General features: G+C 47.3%; 1 protein-coding gene across 2 annotated transcripts in view; it reads left to right on the forward strand.

Annotated features, from left to right (window-relative positions):
• The first annotated feature begins 1,130 nt into the window (after positions 1 to 1,130).
• Reep1 (receptor accessory protein 1) overlaps positions 1,131 to 22,402 on the forward strand; it is a 100,329-nt gene continuing 79,057 nt past the window's right edge. For both annotated transcript variants that reach the window (XM_041641371.1, XM_041641364.1), the window contains exon 1: positions 1,131 to 1,523. In XM_041641371.1, coding sequence (XP_041497305.1) covers positions 1,492 to 1,523 — 32 coding nt within the window. In that variant the 5' untranslated portion in view covers positions 1,131 to 1,491. The remainder of the gene's footprint in view (positions 1,524 to 22,402) is intronic.

The following is a 22,402-nucleotide window of genomic DNA, read 5'->3' on the forward strand; positions in this document are numbered from 1 at the left end:
TACCTCCTGAGTTCTAAGGTTACAGTGTGAACTACCATGCCTGGGTTTTGGAGGGAGGGAGCTGAGCTGGTCTTAGAATATTAGCCCAGGCTCCTATTTCTACCTCCCAAGTACTGGAATTATAGGTACATGCCACCATGCACATTCTACCACATTTGAAAGCACTGGATTTCCAGCATCTTTCAGCTCAAGTCCAAAGTCACCTTGCCTCTGCAGGAAGCCATCTTGGACAGAGTTCCTTTAGAGAAGGCTGCAAGCTAGGTCTCTACAGAATTTCTCATATTGTGCACTGAATTTTACACAATGAATACCAGCAAAGAGCACGTCACTGGGCCCTAAGCTATTGGAGGAAGGTAGCAGCAAAGCCAAAGGATAAAGGACTAAGGCTTTCCAGTGATATTGAAGGAAGGGAGGCCATAAAATTCAGTTATCAAGATAAATCCTTTATGATGCAGAAATTTTTAAATGCATGAAAGTGTTTATACTGAATACAGTTTCCATTCTGCCCAAGACACCATGAGGTTCTGCAAATGCATCTGGGCAATAATATAGACAACGTTCGGCTCTCATAGCCCATCTGCTGAGGCTTGAAGATGAACAAGTCAAGACAGATGTATATATGTATGTACACAGAAAAATCCAAGGCGCGGGTCTGCGAGACAGCTCCCCTGGTTAAGGTGCCTGCTGCCATGCCTGATAACCCAAATCTGATTCCTAGGACCCACATAGAACTGATTACTGCATGTTGTCCTTTGACGCCCACATATGTGTGGTGATGCATGCATTCATGCACACGCACGCTCACACGCATGCACGCACGCACACAAGTAAATGAGAGAGACATAAGGTATCTGCAGGAAAAAGAACTAAAGGGACAAGTGGTGAATGGTGATAGGGTTGCAGACAGGGTACAGATTGTGTAGGGACACTAGAACTGTCAGCAGGCAGACACTTGCTGAGATGCTGTAATGGTGACTTAAGGGGAAGTTGAAGATGTCATGTTTCTCCTGAGGCTAGGGCATGATCTAAGTGAAGAATGACAGAATCTCGTCTAGACAGGTGTAGGCAAGATTTCAAAGTCCAGAACCTGACCTCAGTTTCCCTACCTAGTACTGAGGGTGGGGCAGCCCTCCCCGGGGGTTCCGAGGCCCAGCCCACTGGGCCACTGCGAGGCAAGGTTCCACGCACACCACCAAGGGTGCAGGAGGACCCGCCCTGGCTGCAGCCCTAGGGCTGGGACGAACAGAGCAGGGGCGGGCCGCGCGGGTGCCCTCACCGCTAGCTGCCCAATCGCCGAGGGCCCGCGGAGCCCCGGGGGGCTGGGGCAGCAGGCGGAACGTGCCGCGGCTGCGCCGACGCGCGAGCGCGGGGCCGGGCCGAGCGGGCCGCTCAGTCTGGCAGCGGCAGCGGTGCTCGGACAGACAGACGTGCCGGGAGCGCAGCACTGCCCGCAGCTCAGCAGCCCGGGCCGCGCCCGCCCGCCCGCCCGCCATGGTGTCGTGGATCATCTCCAGGCTGGTGGTGTAAGTGGCCTCTTCTACGTCTCTTCTCCCCTTCCCTCCCGGTTCCCCAGGTCCCTTTAGGGCCGCGCGCCCCTGCGAGCCACCAACCCCGGGTCGCTAGAGCTATTAATACCCGGCGGTCGCTAAATTTAGCAGGTACAGTAGCTGCTTGGGGACGCGGGGTGTGTGAGGAGGCGTAGGACGCGCGGTGCTACTGGCCCAAGGGTAGCCGCGGGCGCAGGCGGCGCCTTGCATGGGGACCGGGGCGTGGGTCCCCGCACACTGGTGGAGTCGCCCGAGTTGGGCGATGCGCGTCTCGCCTTGCCTCTGTTGCTTTGTTCCATTACGGGTGGGGCGGATTTACAGGGGCTAGGAGTGGATGCCCGCGCGTCTCTCTCCTTTGGGAGAAATGCCCTGGTCTCATCTGCCGCCGTGCTTTGTCAGGTGAAAATGACAGACAGACAAGCAAGAGGTGCTGCCTGGAGGGGTCATTGCGGAGATGAGTAGCCAGAAGGGAGTGGGGCGCTCAATGGAGTGAAGAAGATACTCCTTTTTAGGTTTCTCAAATAGACAGAGGCAAAGGCAGGTGGCAAATAAACTAGTATGCATCTTGGAGTAGAAGTCTTCGTCCCTCTTGTCTGCTCTCCTTTGCAGGGGTTTAAGAGACAGGGAAAGACACCTCTAGGAATGCACAGGAAATTTCCTAGTGACAGGCAGCAGCCCACCACCCCACAACCATCACCAAAGGGCGGTGGCAGTGACACCTCCCAGACGGTGCGGGAGAGCAGAGTCATCTGGGGTGAGGCCTGTATGAAGTCCTTGGGGAGGTGTGATGGGGACTTGTGTTGTTTTCTCGCCTCCCACCTTTCCTACCTGGATCAGGACGATTGATTTACCTCCTACTCAGGGGACCTGGGACTGATATGGGTCTGGGGAGGTCTGGGTGAGGACCACGTGCCCAGCATTTTCTTTGTCTGAGAAAGAGGGGCTATTAACCCTCTTTGACAGCGCGGTACCACCTCCCACGTCTCGGCACACTTCTCTTCTTTGCTTCTTGACTGATATTTCAGGGCAGTCCAGGGTGGCTTTCTTTAAAGTCCTAGCCATTGTCTTCCAGCCACTATTCTTTCCGCCCAAAGTCCAGCAAGTGAGCCCACTCGGGTCTCCCCAACAGCTGTCGCTGACTGCTGGAGGTTTCCTCTGTACCTTCAGGGGGTATGTGAAATATTTTGATTTCTGTGGCACCACTGGCATCAATAATACAGAGAAGCCACTGACACGCCTTGCCACGCCTCGTGCCTGACTAAAGCTTGTCTTGCCTTCCGTGGTATTTTCTTTCCTGAAGTCTTGTGATATTTGAATTGCTAGTGGCCTCTGGGGGACCTTTGGGTGGAGCGCTGGCGCTTATTTCCTGGCCTGGTGGGCTTTCTCTATAGGTCCTCAAACAGCAGCATGCCACCACTGTGGTTTTCTCAGCATCCCCCACAGAAGAGGCAACGGGGGGAGAGGGAGTTTAGAAAAGATGTGCAGTGTTGGGAGGGGTTGCAACAACACCGTGATGTTACCTCCTGAAAATCCACACTCTGAAGAACTGAGACACCCAATGGCTTAAATGACTGTGAAAGTTGCCCCTCGGGTCTACTGCTATCCTCTGCACCCAAGATTGCTGGGATTTGGAGCAACTTGAAAAGGTCAAGGATGCTTCCAATCTTGTCCCTCAACCATGACATAAACTCAGCATGAATTATTAGCACCGATTTTAATCAACAATTCCTGGTTCACATTAACAATACCCTTTATGGACTATTAGCGGGTGTAAACAAACTGAAAACCAGCTACATCGTTGCCTCAGAAGGAAATCTCATGATAATTTAGGGGAGTTATAGTCTTTAAGAATATAACTTGTTCTCATATGTTTATACATATATTTGTATTTATGATGCAAGGAAATAATCGATTCAGCCCAATATTCTACAGAGGTAAAGGGTAAGGAGCTGGGGGTGGGGCTGGGATATTGTGTTTGGAATCAAGAAAATCCATGGTTCAAATCCAGTTCTGCCTCTTGCCAGCAGATCCCAGTTCATAGCCCTGAGTACACCAGATCTCGGTTCCTAAGCTGATCAGCTGCACAGCGCTGTTGCAGAGGTTTTGCTAACACGTGCCATGTGGGTTCCCAACACCATGGAGAACACTAAATCAATGGTGATTCCCTTCTGCCCTTGGGGTGCTCTGCAAGAGGATGTGAGCACTCTGCAGTTTCCAGCTGGGTTCCCAGAGGGACTTCGCGTTTTGGTGCTCTAGTTCCATATGGACAGCTCCCCCTTACTTTATACATTGGGGTTCCAGGTAAAACAAAATTGGATAATGTGTGGGTTTATTGCTAATAAAAACCACCAATCCAGTCCTCCACCCTCCTCTATAGAACTGCAGAGGGAATGCTCCTTGCCCAAGGTCAAAAGACCAGCTGAAGAAAACGAACTCAGGATGTTGGGTCTGATGGACCCATGGTCAAGGACCCATGATGGTTACACAGAGGCTGTCTCTTTAAGGCTTCCTTAGCACTCTGGTCTGAGCTTGTGTGACGGTTCTGTTCATAAGTTCCATTTCCTTCCTGTGATCAGGCTCTGCAAAGTTTTGTCAGCCACATCAAAGAATATTTAAGGAAGACCTATCGCTGTGTTTAAGGATGGGGAGGGAGTGTCTTCCGGTCCTTATGGTCCCAATCATCCAACCAGAGTTACTGGGACAAGCTGATGCTGTCGATGTCCTTTCTGCCACTGGCCATGAGTATTGTGAGGACAGCAACTGTGACCTGTTCCCCTCTGCAGCCCCTGTCCCTCCAAAGGCAGCAGCGGCTCCTCACCCTTCCCCTCTTCCCTCTCGCCCTCCTCTCCTGCTTTAAATTAAGTACCTGGCATCTAAGGCCACTCATGGAACGTTGATTTGTTGAAGGAGCCCAGAGGCTCCAGAGGCCCTGGATACATGGAAGGGGTGTAACAGAGCCATCTTCTGAGGATGGAAGTATCTGTGCATCAGGCAGGCTTGTGCCCAGTGGGCAAAGCTCAATGAGTGTGCATCCATTTGAGAACCTCCCGACCGCTTGTCTTCCTCCTAATTCCCTGGGCTCAATCAGGAGAAATTAAGAGAGTCAGTGTGGTAGCAAGTAGACCTTGTTAGCGCCTAACTGGTGTCTTGATGGGCATGGGGCTGGTTTAGGATTTGCCTCCTACCTCTTCACTTGTTTCTACACAGGGTCTCCTGTGCCTAGGCTGGACTCAGACTCTTGTGCATGCTAGGCAAGCACTTTACTAACTGAGCCAGTCAGCACTCTTGTTTCTCAAGGCCTAAACGTGAATGAATTTCACACTTAAGACAATGTCCATGAGTAAACTTGTAGAGGGGCGCACAGAGGCTGCTGTGACTCGGGAGAATGTGCCCCTTTGAAGTATCCCAAGGAGCAAGCACTCATTGTTCCTGACAGAGTTTTGGCCAAGGTTCAGACTTGGCAGAATGGACCCAGAGCCTCCCAGCCACTGTGTGGTTAGAAGACCCAAACCCACCTTACCACAGGAGAAAAGGAAAATCTTCATCCAGTGAAAATGTGTGACTATCTAATGGATATACTGGGAAGAAAGTTTTTTCTGCCTTGTACGGCTTCTAGGATCACTTATTATCTCTGCTGTGCTGAAGATGGAACTCAGGGTCAGTGTGTGAGGGGAAGGCAAGGGCAAGGGCTAGGCAAGGACTAGGCAAGGGCTAGGCATGGGATCAGCATAGGGTAGGTACAGGCTAGGCAAGGACCCTACCTCTGGCTACACTTGAAATCCTTTTGTGTATTTTTTTAAATGTCAGTTTCTGGGCTTGGGACACAGCTCATTTGTTAAAGAGTCCCTGCCTAGGCTTTGCTGAGCTCTGCATCTTAAAAACATGGTATGGCATCTCAGTAATTCCAGTACTCAGAAGGCAGAGATAGGAGGGTCAGGAGTTCAAGGCTGTCCTTATCATGTTTAAGACCAGCCTAGGACACCGGAAACCTGTCTCTAAACAAAACAAGGGACCAGTAAGATGACTCACTGAGTAAAGGAGCTTGCCCGACAACTCGAATTTGATTTCCGGGACCCACATGGTAGTCGAAGAAGAAAGCCAGCACCCCAGAGTTGTCCTCTGATCTCCACACATGAGCCATTACACAAGCATCCGTACATTCACACAAACCAAAATCTAACTTGAAAGGGGGCGTCTGGTGTGACGGCTGAGCGGGTAAGGGTCCTTGTTGCTAAGCCTAACAACCTGAGTTCGGTCCCTGGGACCCACGTGGTAGAGAGAGCTGACTCATGCGGGTTGTCCTCTTCCCCTCAACATGGCACACACGTGTATACGACGTGAGCATAGCTCTTCAAACAAAAACAAACAAAACCATTAGTTTTAGGGAAGCACAAAGTGATGCTGAAGTCTGGCTGGATCCCAGGAGTAGGATTTGGAGCATGACGGCGGCGTTCATTCTGTGTCAGGGATGGAAAGGAGAGGGGACTGGGAGGGTGCCTGTGGGCTGGCCTCAAGCGGTTCCCCCACTGTTGCAAAACAAATGCGAAGAGACTGAACCCTCAAACAGAAGCTTGCCTTTTTCTGGGGCTTGCTCTTAAAGCCTGGAACACAGAAAGATAACCCAGCTAGTAGAGGGTTATGCTTGTTGAGGATGTATTTCCTGGTGCAGCTGTGGGGGACATGGTAAAAAAGACCGGGTGAATGTTCCGTTGAATTGAAAGAGGAAAGACGGTGGCTTGGAAGAGAGCACGTGGGTTCTAGACTCCACACTGAACTTCCCCGCTGCTAGAGTCCAGAGTGTTTGAGAGATCAGATGACCAGCATCACCTGAGAGGTCCTAATAACTCCAAGAATCCATACCCTTCAAGGCTGTTTCCTTCCCTACCTGGCTCCAGAGTGCCACAAGGATTTGTAAATATAAGAACCCTGCAGGAAGTGACAGTACCAGCTTAGGTGACACCACAGCTCTTTATTCACTAATCCTGCCTGTGTGCTAGGAAGGGGCCCTGGGACCTCCTAAAATGTATCAGTGGGATTAGCTGGCAAGGGAGGGTCTGAGTGCTGTGACCGAGTCGGCCCCTCCTTTCTGAAAAGAGCTGTCCTGAGAGAGCGCCCAAAAGGCTATGCAAATCAAGATGGCTCTGTCCTAGTTCCCCTGTGTGACAGCTCCGACTGTCCTAGAACTCTCTGTAGACCAGGCTGGCCTCCAACTCACAGAAATCCACCTGCCTCTGCCTCTGAGTGCTGGGATTCAAGGTGTCCAACATCACTGCCCAGCTCTAGTTATTGCTGTAATAAAACGCTGAACAAAAGCAACCCAGTGTATGTGAGGGCCGGGGGTACATTTTTATCTTACCATTCCAGGTAACAGTTCATCACGGAGGGAAGTCAGGGCAGGAACTCAAGGCAGAAACGTGGAAGCAGAAATCGAAGTCATGGAGAAATGCTGCTTACTGACTTGATTTATTTTATTATTTATTTATTTTTTGTCTTTTTTTTTTTTTTCTGAAGCTGAGGACCGAACCCAGGGCCTTGCGCTTGCTAGGCAAGCGCTCTACCACTGAGCTAAATCCCCAACCCCTATTTATTTATTTATTTATTTTTGGCTTGCCCAACTACTTTCCTATACAATCCAGGACCACTAACCCAGGGGTGGCACTGGGCTGGGCTTTCCCATGTCAATCATTAATCAAGAAAAAGTCCCCATAGATTTGATGCATACAATCTGATGGAGGCAGTTCCTCAATGGAGGCTCCTTCTTCTCAGGTGTCTCTAGTTTGTGTCCAGTTGACAGAAACTAACTGGTACAGACCCAAATGCAAGCTGAGTGAGCCTGTGCACGGCACATCCTTGACAGTGAACTGCCAAAGGTACTGTGCATTATGGCCACTTCCTTGCCAGGTTTTTTTCCCTACACACACACACACACACACACACACGTTCCCACCTGCAACCCCCACACTATAATGGCAGAATCACTAGGTGAAGAATATGCTCCTCTTACTACTGGGCTGGAGAATGCGCCCAAAGGATTGGAAGAGGAATACTTGACAAAGTGTGCTCTGAGCTCGATGATCTCATCTGCCATCACACAGTACATACACTACTGTCCTTTTGGGGTGTTTTAGTTCTCATCCATGCAGTATCCTAGGAATATAGGGGGAAAGTGTGTGTGTGTGTGTGTGTGTGTGTGTGTGGCACAATTAGTATGTTAGAAGAAATATTTTCTTATTTTCAGTTTTTTCGGTGCTAGTGATCAAACCTAGAACCTTCTAATATGTTTTACTGTTGAGCCACACCTCTAACCCCAGAAGAAATCTTGACAGGTATCTTGTTACAGCCCTTCAGGCATGGGCATAGATGCCTAGAGCAGACATTGCCCTGCTATCTCTTATGATCCCTGTGAGGCTGTGCAGAATACTGTCTGGAGGAAAAGCCTGCAGTGGGAAGGAGTCTAGTCCTTTCAATGGTTCCTTCGGGGAAGATGGAATTAGTTGCTCCAGGTTTGATCGCTGGTTCTATCCCATCTTTACCAGATTTGTGAGTGGAAGAGCATTCCTTTCCTGAGTTAAGATACCCTCCCAGCATCTGTCTGTCCTTCAGCAGCAGCCACTGCCAGTCCCTCTCTGCACTGCACACCAGGGCCTTTAGGCCAGACGTGTTGCTGGCTGTCCAGCCTAGAGGCTCTGTATGGCTGCCTCTTCCCTTGAACAGCAATCACGCATAATTTCCACTTTTATCTTTTCATAAATTTTATATTATTTAGTTAGTTTAAGACAGTGTTTCATGTGTCCTAGGCTGGCCTGAAACTGTGTAACAGAGGATGATCTTGAACTTCCAAAGCTCCTGCCTTTACCTCGCAGGTGCTAAGATCTGCGGCGCTAACCCAAGGCTCTGTGCTCTCTTCCGACCGAATGAACATCCCCAGTGCCTCCTTTCCTTTTCCTTCTACCGGTCATAGTTCAGTTATATTTTGCCATAGGCATTCTCCTCTGTCCTAATTCTGTTTAGTTAGTTGGAGGGTTTTTTTTAATTAAAAAAATTGTATGGGTGTTTTGTCAGCATGTCCGTGTGTGCACTGTGTGCATGCCCTGCCCTCAGTTCCTCTGGGGCTGGGATGACAGACAGTTGTGAACTGCTGGGTGGGTGCTGGGAATGGAACTCCAGTCTTCTGGAAGAGCAAACCATGATCTTAACTACTGAGCCACCTCTCCAACCCCAGTTAGCCATTTTTAAAGTCAGGGCCTTGCTGTGTAGTCCAGGTTGGCCCTGAAGGCTGAATGCAGCCCAGGGTAGCTTCCAATTTTTAATCTTCCTACCCAAGCTCCATGTCCCTGGGTACCCTTATACACTTACGTTTTATACTTGTGGAAATGATGGGCAGTTCTTTAGGCTGCAGGCCAAGTTTCCCATTCCAGAGGAGGACCACCCTGCCCCGTCTCCCTCCACTAAGCTTGAAGAAAGGCAAGTGACATGGGTCTAGATAAGTGCTTTGGGGGATCATCTTTTGCTTCCTTAAATTAGAAGTATCTCTCTCATTCCCCTTTCTCTTCCTTTTCTTTGTTCTGTTTTGAAATAAAGTCATCTGAGGAGACAAAGCTTGAGGACACTGAGGAATCACGTCTAGTTATAATTTCTTCCTCATTGAACTGATCACATTCCTTGTTGTTGTGATCAAATATTTGACCAGAAGCTACTGAAGGGAGGGTGGATTTATTTGGCACACAGTTTGAGGAAATGCAGACCATCATGGTGGAGCCAGAGGTGGCTGGTTACATTGTTTCCACAGTCAGGAAGCAAAGTGAACAGGAAATGGGATTGGGCTATGAAATCTCAAGGTCCACCCCCATGGACTCACTTCCTCTCTCAAAGCTCTCCCTCCTAAAGGTTCTACCATCTTCCAAAACAGCACCACCAGCATGGGAACCATGTGTTCAAACACTTTGGCTTACAGTGGACACTTTAGATTCAGCCATAATATCCATGAAACCTTGGTCCCCTGACTGAATAAAGGTGCCCACTAAGTTTCCAGGGTAGAACTGTCATTGTATCGTCTGATACTCTACCTTGTGCACTTACTGCTCCTTGAAGACAGTATCTGTTCTGTTGTTCCCTCGTCTGCAGTAGGGGCTGGTGAGCTCCTGTTGTATTATGGGTGAGCTAGGACCCTCTTTCCTCAAACACTGGCCCCAGCGCATGGACTTCTGGAATAGCTGGGAAGACAGCATTCATTCAGGGATTCACCCAAGACCTAAGGGATCTGCATTTTTACGAAATCCTCACACACAGCTCGAGAAGTTTGCTGAGTCAGGAGACAAGCTACATCATAACCCATATGAAAGAAAAAGGAACAGATAATCTCGGGCTGCTGCTTTGGCTGGAGAACTGGGATTCAGGTTCCTCATCTCTTCAGGAGGACTAATTCTAAGAGTCACACCCTAACTTTCAATGAGTTTCAGATGATGTGATTGGATCCTACTAACCGTAGTGCTCAGGGCTTAGAGCAGTGGTTCTCAACCTTCCTAAGTCTCTGACCTTCTAATACAGTTCCTCCTGTCGTGGTGGTGACCCCGACCACAAATTATTTTCATTGCTAGTTTCATAACTGTAATTTTGCTACTGTTATGAATTGTATTGTAATTGAATAATACTAATTGAATCGTTTTCCCATGGTCTTAGGTGACCCCTGTGGAAAGGTCATTTGACTCCCCCAAAGGGGTCATGACCCATAGGTTGAGAACCACTTACCTAGAGCCTTTCAAAGATGGGCTGATTAACTGTGAGCAATAAAAATATGCTTTGTCACCACTGAGGTTTAAATGGGCAAGACAATGCCTGCCATACAGAATATCAGGCTAGGCGGGTTACACACACCACTCGGAGGAGAATGCATACAGCCTGCCTAGAGAAAGAAGCTGGACATGACTACTTGGTGCTGGGGTAGATGTCCAAGAACACTCTAGGACCTGTTCTCATGAGCACGGGAGATGTAGACCCACTAGTCCCTGTGTCTCCAAGGCGTCTGAGCATACTCCAGGCCAGGCCCGTGTGCCGCTGGGGTGTCTGCCTAGTGTGCACAGCGCCCTGGGTTTGATCTTTAGAACTCTCGAGCAAAACGAATAAACAGAAACAGTTCAGGAAAGTCAGCCAAAACTTTTCCACCTCGGTCCCTGTTCCTCTAATGATTCATTTAAAGTGTTCACGGATAAAGCCAGGCCTAGTGGCACACACCTTTAATACCGTACGCGGGATGCAGAGGCAGTGGATTTCTGTAAATTCAAGGCCAGCCTGGGCTACATATTGAGTTCCAGGACCTAAATAGTGAGACTTGACCTAAAAATGCAGGATTAGATTCCTGTTTCTGGAAATACTGAAGGAAGGAAAAAAAGTCTGGAAACTTTTCCTTAAAAAAAGTGAATTGGAAAATTAAAGGAAATTCTAAGCCACGCAAGGTCATTCACAACTGTAATCTCAGCACGCAGGAGGCTGAGGCAGGAGGATTCCAACATGTTTGAAGCCAGCTTGAGCTCCATAGTAAATTCTAAGTTAGTCAGAAACCAAACATAACAAATAAAACATGTAAAATTATGAGATAACATATAACAGCACACCTCTTCAAAGGTCTAGCTGAGTTGTTTGTTTAACTAACCAAGGGAAAGACCCCCAGTCAGGCAGTCGAGAACCCGAATTTAAGCCCCAGTTTCCATTCAGCGGCTCCGTGACCCCAACAGTTTCCCAAAGACGGAATCATAAGTCATTCTTCTTTATGTCTGAGATGCCCAGCTAGGGCCTAGCACCAAGGAAATGATCAATAATGGACGCTGGATTGATGATGAAGTCAGCTGAGTGATGAATTAATGAATTGGTGTTGAGAAAGGATAGGAGTCCTCACTATTTGTTTTAGTTTGGTTCTTTAATGTCCCAAAGGCCTCCGTGATTGACAGTCAGGTTTGTGCCCAGCACCTGAGAAGGCCAGAAGAGCACACCAAGTACCTCAGTGCTGGGGACTGAACCTGGGTCTTTTTGCCAGAGCAGCAAGTATTCTTAACCACTAAGTCATTTCTCCGGCCCCACCCCACCCCTCATGTCTTGAGGCAGGATTTTTCACTGGCCCAGAATTTACCGAGCAGGCTCTGCTAGCTGGCCTGTGAGCTCCATCCCTGGGCTTACAAGCATGTGCCGCCATGCCTAACTCTTTTCAGACACGGGTCTGGGCATGAAACTCAGGCCCTTTATCAACCAAGCTATGTCGCAAACCCTCACTATGGTTGTGTTTGTTTATTGTTATTGTTATTATTTACATTCCCTGAAAACTTAATAGACTGAGTGTCTTTTTGAGCATTTACTGGCGATTTATGTTGTTAGGAATATTTCCTAACACGAGCTCTCTGCTGATGCAAAAATCCCAATCAAGCCAAATCACAACAAGCCGAATTAAAGGATATCCAGGTTTAATGGGATTTCTGCGCTCTCAGGTGGCCCAGACAGGAGCGGGGCCTCCAAAGATGGAGGCCAGAGACCAGGACTTACATATGTCCTCTTTCCTGTGAAGTACCTGTTCAAATTTGGCCAATTTCCCCCTACTTTCTCTCATATGGAGGAAGAATTCTTTAAATATCCTGTATACTATTCATTTGTCACAAATGTCGCCTCTCTGTCTGTAGCTTGTTCTCCCATTTTCTTTGTGATGTATTTTTATGTGCAGAATTTCTTGGTTTCCATGCCATAGATTTCCAGGTGCCCTTGGAAGCAAGAAGACATAAGATTCCCTGGAATGGGAATTCCCAAATGCGAGCCCTCCAATGAGGGTGCTGGGAACTGAACCCAGCTCCTTTGCCAGAGGAGCACGTGCTCTTAGCCTCTGAGCCACGTCTCCAGTCCCTTACGTACAGTGTTGTTCATAGCCTATGAAGCTTCCCTCCCTGAACTCACGAGCCTATTGTATTGTTCCCAGCTGTTCTACAGCATCCCCATTCACGTGCCTTTTTTCTAAGCCATTCTGAGCTGGGTTCATGTATAACATGAAGCAGGTGCCTGATTTTTCCCATACAGAAAACCAGCTACCCAGTGCCGTGTATTAGAAGCGTGTCCTTTCTCTGCATTTCTGAGTGTCCAGCCTACCGAGAACTGGATTCCCTGGTGTGGGTGTTCCTGGACTCTGCTTCATCCGTGAATGCTTTGTCTGCCTTCACTCCAGCACCACACTTTTAATTACAGAAGCTTATGAAGAGCTTAGCATCTGGCATGGCAGTTTCCTGCCAGTTTGCTCCTTCATGTATGCATGCACATGCGCGATACACACAGGCATTTTGTCTGGAACAGCACGAATGTACGGAACAATGAGAAGCTGATGTTTAGGTTCTCTTTTACCACATAACTTCATTGTTTTAAAATTGTGTGTCTGAATGTGTGTCTGTGTGTGTGTGTGTCTGTCTTTGTGTCTGTGTGTCTCTGTGTGTGTGTCTGTGTGTGTCTCTGTGTCTGTGTGTCTGTGTGTCTCTCTCTGTGTGTATCTGTGTGTGTCTGTGCATGTCTCTGTGTCTGTGTGTGTGTCTGTGTGTCTCTGTGTGTGTGTGCCTGTGGTGTATGGATTATGATTGCCCATGGAGGCCAGAAGAGGACAGGCATTGGCTCTCCTGGAGGTAGAGTCACAGGAGGTTGTGAGTCATCTCACATGGATGCTGGAGACTGCTCTCTGGTCCTTGGCGTAAACTCATGATCTCTGAGTCACCTCTCCAGTTAATGACTCTCAATAACATTTTATTTTATTTTATCTTTGAAACAAAGTCTCATGCTATGTAGTTCAAGCTGGCCTGGAACTCACCTTGTAATCCAAGTTAGCATTGACCTCATGGAAATTCTCCTGCCTCGGCTTTCTTGTGATGGGATTGCAGGTGTGACTCCCCTTGCCTGGCTAATTTCATCATTTTTGCTGTTAGCCCCATGCAAGGCATTTGTTCTGTTTACTCTTGGTGTTTGGTATTTATCAATACCAGCATTAAGTGTCTTAATGAACTTGTTATTTCCAACTGTTTACTGGGGCTACAGCTTTGCTAAATGTTAGATTCCAGAGGGTTGCTTCTCACCCAGCCATGTCTTTTGAAGATAGTGCAATGCCTGTCTTTCCAGTCACTCCTTCCCCTCGCCTCACAGCAGCGGCAGGCCCCCCAGTGCCCGAGACTAAAAGTGGGGAAGACAGATGTACTGACCGGGCTACTACGTGTACAAGGCAGTTCACAAGTCTTAGGCAAGGGCCTGGAGATTTAAACACACAACGACACACAGACAAGAGACACGGGTCATCTTTGAAACAAGAATGCCCCCCTTTATTGCGTTCCAGCTTATATAGGGATCCTTAACTGATAGCCATGCCACAGCCAAACCCACCAGAAACCCCTCCCTTGCCATCAGGAACTCCTGGGGGGTCTCGTGCTCAGGGCAGCTGCAAACACAGGAGAACAAGTTGTTTACAAGAAATTCAGGGTCTGGGGGTCCACAGCCCCCAACAGGCAGACATGCTTGTTTTGTTCGTGAATAAAGAGGGAATGTTTCTGGGTTTCCCCATGCTGTTCTTGCTGCAGGCTTTTCTAAAATGTACATTTAAAATAGCAAAATAAGATGTGTTCAGCAGCTCAGTAGACATGGCTGAGGTGACACACATGCCGAAATTTAACTGGACTGCAGCTAGTAAGGGAACAAGATGGAAGACGAGGAGGCGTGTGAAAGACAGAGTAAGAACATTCAACATAGAGCTATGAGAATACTTGGAGGGGGGACAGATTTTTGGTAATTACCAATATGTTTAGAAAAATGACTGGAAGGAGTTAAGTCCTAAAATAATGTTGACCTAAGGAAAAAAGAAATTTCATACCTCTGAAGATACCGAATCAAGCAAGAGTAGCTCATGTCTGTAATTCCAGCACTCAGGAAGGTGAGGAGGGGATGATCATGAGTTCAAGCTTAGCCTTGGCTACAAAGTAAATTCCAGGGCAGCCTGGGCTAAAGAGTAAGACCTTATCAGGAAGAAAAAAAAGGGAGGGAGGGAGGGAGAGAGGGAAGAAGGAAGGGAAAAAAGAAAAAAACAGAGAAGAAAAGGAATTAATCAACAGTTTAGAATCTTCCCATAGAAAAAGCATGTGTCCCTAATGACTTTAGCAGGTTCTACTCAGTAGTTCAGGAAGAAACCCAATCTTACACAAATGACCAGGAAGTCAAGGAAAGCTTGATGATAAGATTAATCTGTACGCTTTGCCACTTAACAGTGTAATGGCAATCTCACTAGAGGTACTAAATAAAAACAACACATTCATTCATGTTTCCATCATTAGTAAATTATCATCTAATTTTTTGGAGTTACACTTAATTATTCGTGTAGACATGCATGTGGAGGTTGGAGGACAGCTTCTGGGATTGGATTCTCTTCTTGTGCGGGGGTTGAAGACAGGTCATCGGACAAGAAGCCAGTGCCTTTACTGAGCCATTTCATCAGTCCATGTTGGGTCTGCCTTTCTTTCTTTTTAGATAAAGTCTTACTGTAAAGCCCAGGCTGCTAAAGCCCAGGCTAGCCTTGGGTTTGTCATTTTCTTGCTCCCTCATCCTAAATGCTGAGATTTTAGGTTGTAATTTTTGCATTTTTATGATATATTAAAAAATCCCATTTGGTTCTGCTGCAATAAAACCTGCCTATGTATAATAGCTCTTCCTTCTACACATTTTGAACTAATTTTTCCTCTTTAAATATGTTTGGTACATTTATTTTATACTCTGTTTTTCTTTTTGAGACAGGAATTCACTCTAGCCAAGGCTGGCGTGGAGCTCACTCTGTAGACCAGGCTAGCATCAAACTCATGCCAATGCTCCTGCCTCAGCCTCCTAAATACTAGGTTTAAGGTGTGCACCATTTTTTTTTTAATTTTTAAGTTAATTTCTCTTTAGGGAGGCATTAGAGGGAGCCATGGCACCACGTGGAAGTCAGAAGACAACTTTCAGGAATCAGCTCCTCCCTGCCAGCATGAGGGTTCTGGAGGATTCTGGGCATCAGACTCAGGTCACCCTCTCACCAGCTCCCGCTTCATTGCTTCTTATCCCATTGCCTCTTAATCACAGTACATTGTATGTTTGTTTGCATTATTCGCTGAGTTTGTATGGCTTAGGGCTTTTTCTGTAGGAATTTTTGGAGGCCTGGGTTAGAGGTGAGCTCTGCTAGAGTTTGTGCTGTATGTCCAGGGTCTCTTCCAATATTGAACAACTAGAAAGTAAATTTTTGAGGGATATGCTCACCTCAAGAGCCACAGGCTATCCAACAAAACCTCAGTGTCACACATGGGAAGCATCCCTTCAAGTTGTAAGAGACCCCCAAACAAGGGAGTTACCGTTGCACCCAGTTGCCCACCCCCCACCAGAACTTCAAGATAAGCCCTTATTGCTAAAGATGCCACACGTTATAGAAACAGTCTTGGAAGAATCAAGTTGGAGCTGACTTGGAAGTCTTCTCCCTAAGGACTGGCTCTCATAGTATCAGACGGTGCTGCACAGGCTGCCGGGGGAGAGGGGCAACCAGTCGTCCTCCTCAGCTGTCAAGCAAGGCCTGCACTGGCAAGAGAACCACGATGGTGCAGTAGGGGCTCTTTTATCTTGGGGTTACCAGCAGTTGTCTGATTGGACTTCAGGCCCTCTCAACAAGGGAAAATTCATGTCTGACTTATTTTTCCCAACCTGGCTAAGATAAATTTGGGCTCCAGGCTTTAATGAGAGCAGGCTGGGGGTTATAGTCTCCGGAAAAACATTTTTTTTTCACCCAGTGTCACTGCTAAAGAATATGTACCTTCAAGCAGGGTGGGATGTCTTTCTCTAGGTCACCCTTTTACTGATATTGGAGTTATTCATATGTTTTTATTACATTTTTATGTATTTATCTTGAGAGTGCACATGTGTGCGCGCGTGCACACACATGCATATGGAGGTCAGAGAACAACTTTCAGCAGTCAGTTCTTGCTTTCCACCATGTGGGTTCTGGGGCTTGATCTCAAATAGCTTTGTCAGTAGGCTCCCATACCAGCTGAGTCAACCTGCTGTCTCTGATCGTGGGGTTCTTTGGAATCAGTATTAGTTCTCTGAGGCTGCTATAACAAAGCATCACAAGCTAGGTGGCTTAAAATGAGAGAAATTTATTCTCACAGTTCTGAGGTCCAGAAACCTGAAGTTAGTGCAGGTAGGGCCTGGAGACTTGGGAGGGGGGATCCTGCACCTGCAGGATTGTCAGCAAGCTTTTGCCTTTCTGTATCTGTTGTCCCCTGACCTTCTCTTTACATGTCTGTCTCCTGTCCTCTTCTTCGAAGGACACCAGTCATACTGGATTAGAACCCTCTGTAATAGCATTGCCTTTACTCTGCTTCCAACTAAGATCATGTTCAAACGTCCTGGGGGTCGGGACTTTAGCACATCTTCTGGAGGGACAGAAATTAATGCATGGCAGACTAAAGAGAGAGAGAAGCTTTGGAAAGTGTGTTCTGGGGACTCGTATCACCCTACTGATGTGGAACTACCCTCTGTATGCTAGAAATAGGTTTTATTACCTTTGGTTAACAAAGAAACTCCTTTGGTCTAAGGCAGGGCAGAAGAAAGATAGGAGGAAAAACTAAACTGAATGCAGGAAGAAAGAAGGGGGAGTCAGGGAGACGCCATGTAGCTGTTGAAGAAGGAGGATGTCAGAACCTTACCAGTAGGCCACAGCATCGTAGTGATGCATAGATTAATAAAAAATGGGTTAATTTAACATATAAAAGCTAGCTAGAAAGATGTCTAAGTCATTGGCCAAATGGTGTTGAAATTAATATAGTTTCTGTGTGATTTTGTTATCGGAGACTGCCTTTTAACTTCCCGGACACCCAGACCCAAATAATCACACTGAAACTATATTAATTACAACATTGTTTGGCCAATGGCTCAGGCATATGCCTAGCTAGCTCTTACAACCTAAATTAATCTATTTCTATTAATTTATGTATCACCATGAGGCTGTGTCTGGCATCCTCCTCCTTTGGCAGCTACATGGCGTCTTCCTGACTCCGCCTTCTTTCTCCCTGCATTCAGTTTAATTTTACCTCCTACCTATATTCTTCCCTGCCATAGACCAAGGCAGTTTCTTTATTAACCAATGGTAATAAAACATATTCCTAGCATACAGAGGGGAGTCCCGCATCACCTTGCCTGGGAATTTATCAGAACTGTGCGTTCTCAGCACACTGCCCCAAGGACACTGAATGAAAGTGCCTGAGGGTGGAGCTCGGGGATCTGCATGTTAATAAACATGTCTGAAAAGCCCCACGCGTCACCTTAGATCATACCTCCTGTACTTGCCACACATGATGGCTTGTACTCTAAAGTCCAACACTTGAGAAACTACCCTACTTTACTTTTCTGGGGCTCTTCCTTGACTTGCTTTTGACCTCCAGGGAATCTCTACATTAATATGTTTGCTTAGCAAATGGTTTGTACTGATTACATCTTCAAATCTGAAAAATATTGATACAGAAATATCAGAAAAACAGTGTGTCATTCTTATTTCAACAACACTATTGCTTTCTGCATAATTACACACATTTTTTTCCTGTTGAAGCATATAAGTACCTGTAGCCATTGCATGATTACCAACACGTTAGTCTCACTCAGGGACAGGACTATTCTGTGACAGCAGCACTCACATTTGTTTGTCTCTGGGCTTCTTTATACTTAAGGAAAAAAGAAAGAAAAAAGGCTGAAGGTTCCGTCTCCCCCAAAACTTCTGCTTCTATAGCTCTATCTTTTGGTATTTATCACATTAAAATGAAAATGGAGGCATTTGGAGTATGTGTTTATGTTTGGATTTTTGAGACAAGGCATCACCTGGCCTAGGCTGCCCTTCAACATGCTATATAGCTAAAGATGTCTTTCAGCTCCTGATCCTCCTGCCTCTGCTGCTTAAGTGGTGGGATTACATGTCTGCTTCACCGAGCTTCCTTCATAGCATAGTTTATGAACTAATTTAAAATGACAATAAGAGCCAGTGAGATGGCTCAGCAGGTAGAGGCAGTGACTGCCAAGCTTCCTCCCTGAGTGATCGGGGACCCACATGATGGAGGGAGAAAAGTGACTTCTGGTCATGTCCTCTGACTTCACACAAGTACCATGGCAAACACTAGCACACACATAAACACACACTCATACGGGGGAGGGGAGGAGGGAGGGAGGGAGAGAGGTTGGAAAAGAGAATAAATACATTTTAATAAAAATAATATTACCAGAACAAAAGAAAAATGTGAAGATAAATACATTTTAATAAAAATAATATTACCAGAACAAAAGAACAATATCAAGATAAATACATTTTATAAAAATAATATTACCAGAACAAAAGAACAATGTCAAGAAGAGGACATTGTACCTTTCTTCAGGCCTCTTTCATATCAAGATTTATTGTGGGATTTTTTTGTTTGTTTTTTGTTTTTAAAGACAGGGTTTCTCTGTGTAGCTTTGGAGCCTGTCCTGGAATTGGCTCTGTAGACCAGGCTGGCATCAAACTCACAGTGGTCTGCCTTCCTCTGCCTCCTGAGTGCTGGGACTAAAGGCGTGCGCCACCACTGTCTGACTTCAAGATTGATTGTATTGGTCTTTTGGAAACTATGATACGTTTTGTCATTCAGCATAAAAAATGAGACTCATGAATATTGCCTTTAATCTCGTCATATAAATCTTTCCGGGCTGGGGAGGTGGCCCAGCAGTAAGACACTGGCTGAGCAAGCATGAGCCCCTAAGTTCCATTCACAGCATCCATGTTGCCTCTTACCTCAGCACTGAGAAGGCACAGATCCTAAGACTTGCCAGCCAATCAAGTAATGAGCTCCAATTTGTCTCAGAAAATAAGGTGGAGGATATGGCAAGATGGCCTATAAGGTAAATGGATTGGTGACCTGAGTTCAATCCCTGGAACCTACCTGGTGGACTTCAAAGTTGTCATTGACTACACAAATAGGCCATGTAAATATGCATTCATGCATGTGTGTTTGCATTTGCATGTGTGCACGCAAGCACACACATACACACACACACATACACATAAATGGACTTTTCTGGTTGGTTCTGGGCATATGACTCAGCCCTACGTGTGCTGGGTGAGCTCTCTCCCGCTGAGCTCCATCTTCATCCCTAAGCCTGAGCACTTGTTGAAAGATTTACCGTAGCTGTTTTCCATGCTGGAGTAAGTCAGGGTATCTTGTCTGATGCTACAGGAAACCATGGCCCCTTCTTTATCCTTTATGTTTGAGTTTGAAGATATCACTTTTATTTTAAAGTATGACATGCTGGCTCAAAGATGTCTCAGGCGACATTGGCTTCTGGGGAGTCTTGATCCAGCAGCTCAGCACTGGTGCCAAGCCAGCAGGTTCCCTGTTCGCTCTTCTGCAGCCCTTGGTGGCTGCTATATGGATATGACATGACCCCTGGCAGCCAATGGGCTTTGAATTCAGCTTCAAATTCATCTGAATTCATAGCAGGGATCTGAGATGCTTCTGCAGAAGCCCCCTAGAAAGCACCTTCTAGTTTGGTCCCAAGCCTGCCATTCTACCGTTCCAATGGCTGAGAGATGGGCTATGCTAAGAGACTGAAACCAGCCAGGACCCACCAACCATCTGAGGATATTCCTGGTGCTGGTGTTTTCTGTCCTGGATGGCTCAGCTCTGGCCAGCCTGCTCAACCGACCTGCACCAGCCCCATCTTGGAGAGGCTGGGATCACGCTGGGCCAGCCCATTCCCTGCAGGATCCTCCAAGCATGGCAGGCTCTGCACTTCCCACCTTAATGCAGCTCTGGGCGGAGAGGTAGTTTCCTTGCAGGGCCTGGGCAGATTCCCCAGCTGACACGGATGCCTAGGCGGCTGAGCTGCTGATACGGCACTGGCAGGAAGGTGAGGGCAGCTGTGGTCCTTGCGTGTCTGCCACCAGGCTGGGTGAAGTCACTTGGGGTGGGAGCTCAGCTCCCAGGAGGAAATTTTGGAAAAGTTTCCTGGGTAGAGAGTCAGAACCAGTTGCTGTGGGTTTGTCTTTCATATTTTCTAAGTTTCGTTTGGAAACTTAGCGGTTTCTAAACTGTCTTCTTGTATGTTGTGGCATCCAGGGTCGTGGATATGCTGGCTGGAGAGAAAAGACCGGCTTGTGGGTTTGCAGGGTTTTAGGCTGGGATCAGTTGCCAACACTTAAGATAGAGAAATACAACTCCAGAAAATAAACTCTCGAACAATAAGAAGTTCTGGCTTAGGGAAGTAGCTTTGTGAGTCAAGTCCTTGTTTACAATGTGTGAAGCTCCACTTCGGGTCCTCTGCGCCTCATAAACTAGACAGGGATGCATTCCTGCCGTCCAGCGCTTGGGAGTTGGAGGAGGGAGGATAGGAAGTTCAAGGTCACCCTCTGCTAGTAGTAAAATTGAGGTCAGCCTTGGATGCCTGAGACCCTGTCAAAAGACAGAAGTTCTGAATGATTCCAGCGGGGCAGCACTGACTGAGCTTTGGGCGGCTGCCCCTGGGACTGAAGTCTGCTAATGGTAACAAGTGTCCCGGCTCATCCCTCTCTTTTCCATCACTAGCATAGACCTTGAACCTGTATTTCAAGAGCAACTGGGGGCAGCAAAAAGCATCAGTGTTTTGCCAATGAGCTCACAATGGTTCAGACTGGTTTCAACATGTTATGTAGAAAAGAAGTCATGGCCTGATTCAGTCCTGGTTCTGCCGCTTAGCAGTGAATGGCTTGCCTTGTCTGGGTCCCAGGTTCCCATTTCCAGAAATGAAGGAGCTAGGTAGCGTTATTCCTCCATAAGAAATAGAATCTGAGAAGCTGAGGAAGGAGAGGGAGGAGAGGGAGGACAGGAAAGAAGGGAGGAGAGAAGGGAGCCGAACAGCACTAACAGAGAGGAGAAAGGCAGGGAGACCGATGAGTCAGCTGAGTGCTGGCCTCGCGAGTGTGGAGTGTGAGGACTGGAGTTCCGCCCCCGGTGTCCACATCAAAAGCTGCACATGGGGCCCGGGGAGATGGCTCATCAGTCACGAGGTTAGGAGTTCGGCTCTCAGCACCCACAGCTGGTGCATCACAACCACTTCTCACTGGAGTTCCAGGGGACCCAACCCCCCTGGCCTCCTTGGGCGCCTATATTCATGTGTACATACCCACACATAGACACAAATACATGATTGAAAATAAAATACAGCTTATCAGGAAGCCTTGCGTGGTGGTGTGTCCTCTGTAATCTCTGCAGAGATCTGATTCCTAGAGCATGCTGGGCAGCTCGTTTCGTCAGTGGAGTTCCTCTTGGTAGAGGTCCAGGCCAGTGAGAGACCCTGACTCAAAGAAAAGGGGCCAGACTCCTGAGGACACATATTTGAGGTTGTCCACTTCACCTTCACCCAAAAGTGAGTGCACACGCACACACACACACACATATACACAGACACACAGACAGACAGACACACACACCCTTTTATCTTCTGGTTTGTTTGTTTTTTGTTTTTTTTTTGTACAATTTATCCTGATTATAGTTTCCACTTCTGTCTTCGTTAGGGTTTCTGTTGCTGTGAAGGGACACCATAACCACTGCAGCTCTTATGAAGGAAAGCATTTAACTGGGGCTGGCTTACAGTTCCAGAGGTTTAGTCCATCATTGCCGTGGTGAGAAGCGTGGCAGCGTGTAGGTGAACATGGTGCTGCAGAAGGAGCTGAGAGTTCAGTACCCTGATCCTCAGGCACAACTAGAGCATAGACGAGACCTCAAAGCCCACCTCCACAATGGCACGCTTCCTCCAACAAGGCCACACCTACTCCAGCAAGGCCATAC

This window comes from Microtus oregoni, unplaced genomic scaffold (genome assembly GCF_018167655.1).
Source record: "Microtus oregoni isolate MIOR12 unplaced genomic scaffold, Mior012 000002F_ref0000024, whole genome shotgun sequence".
NCBI classification, from domain to species: Eukaryota; Metazoa; Chordata; class Mammalia; order Rodentia; family Cricetidae; genus Microtus; species Microtus oregoni.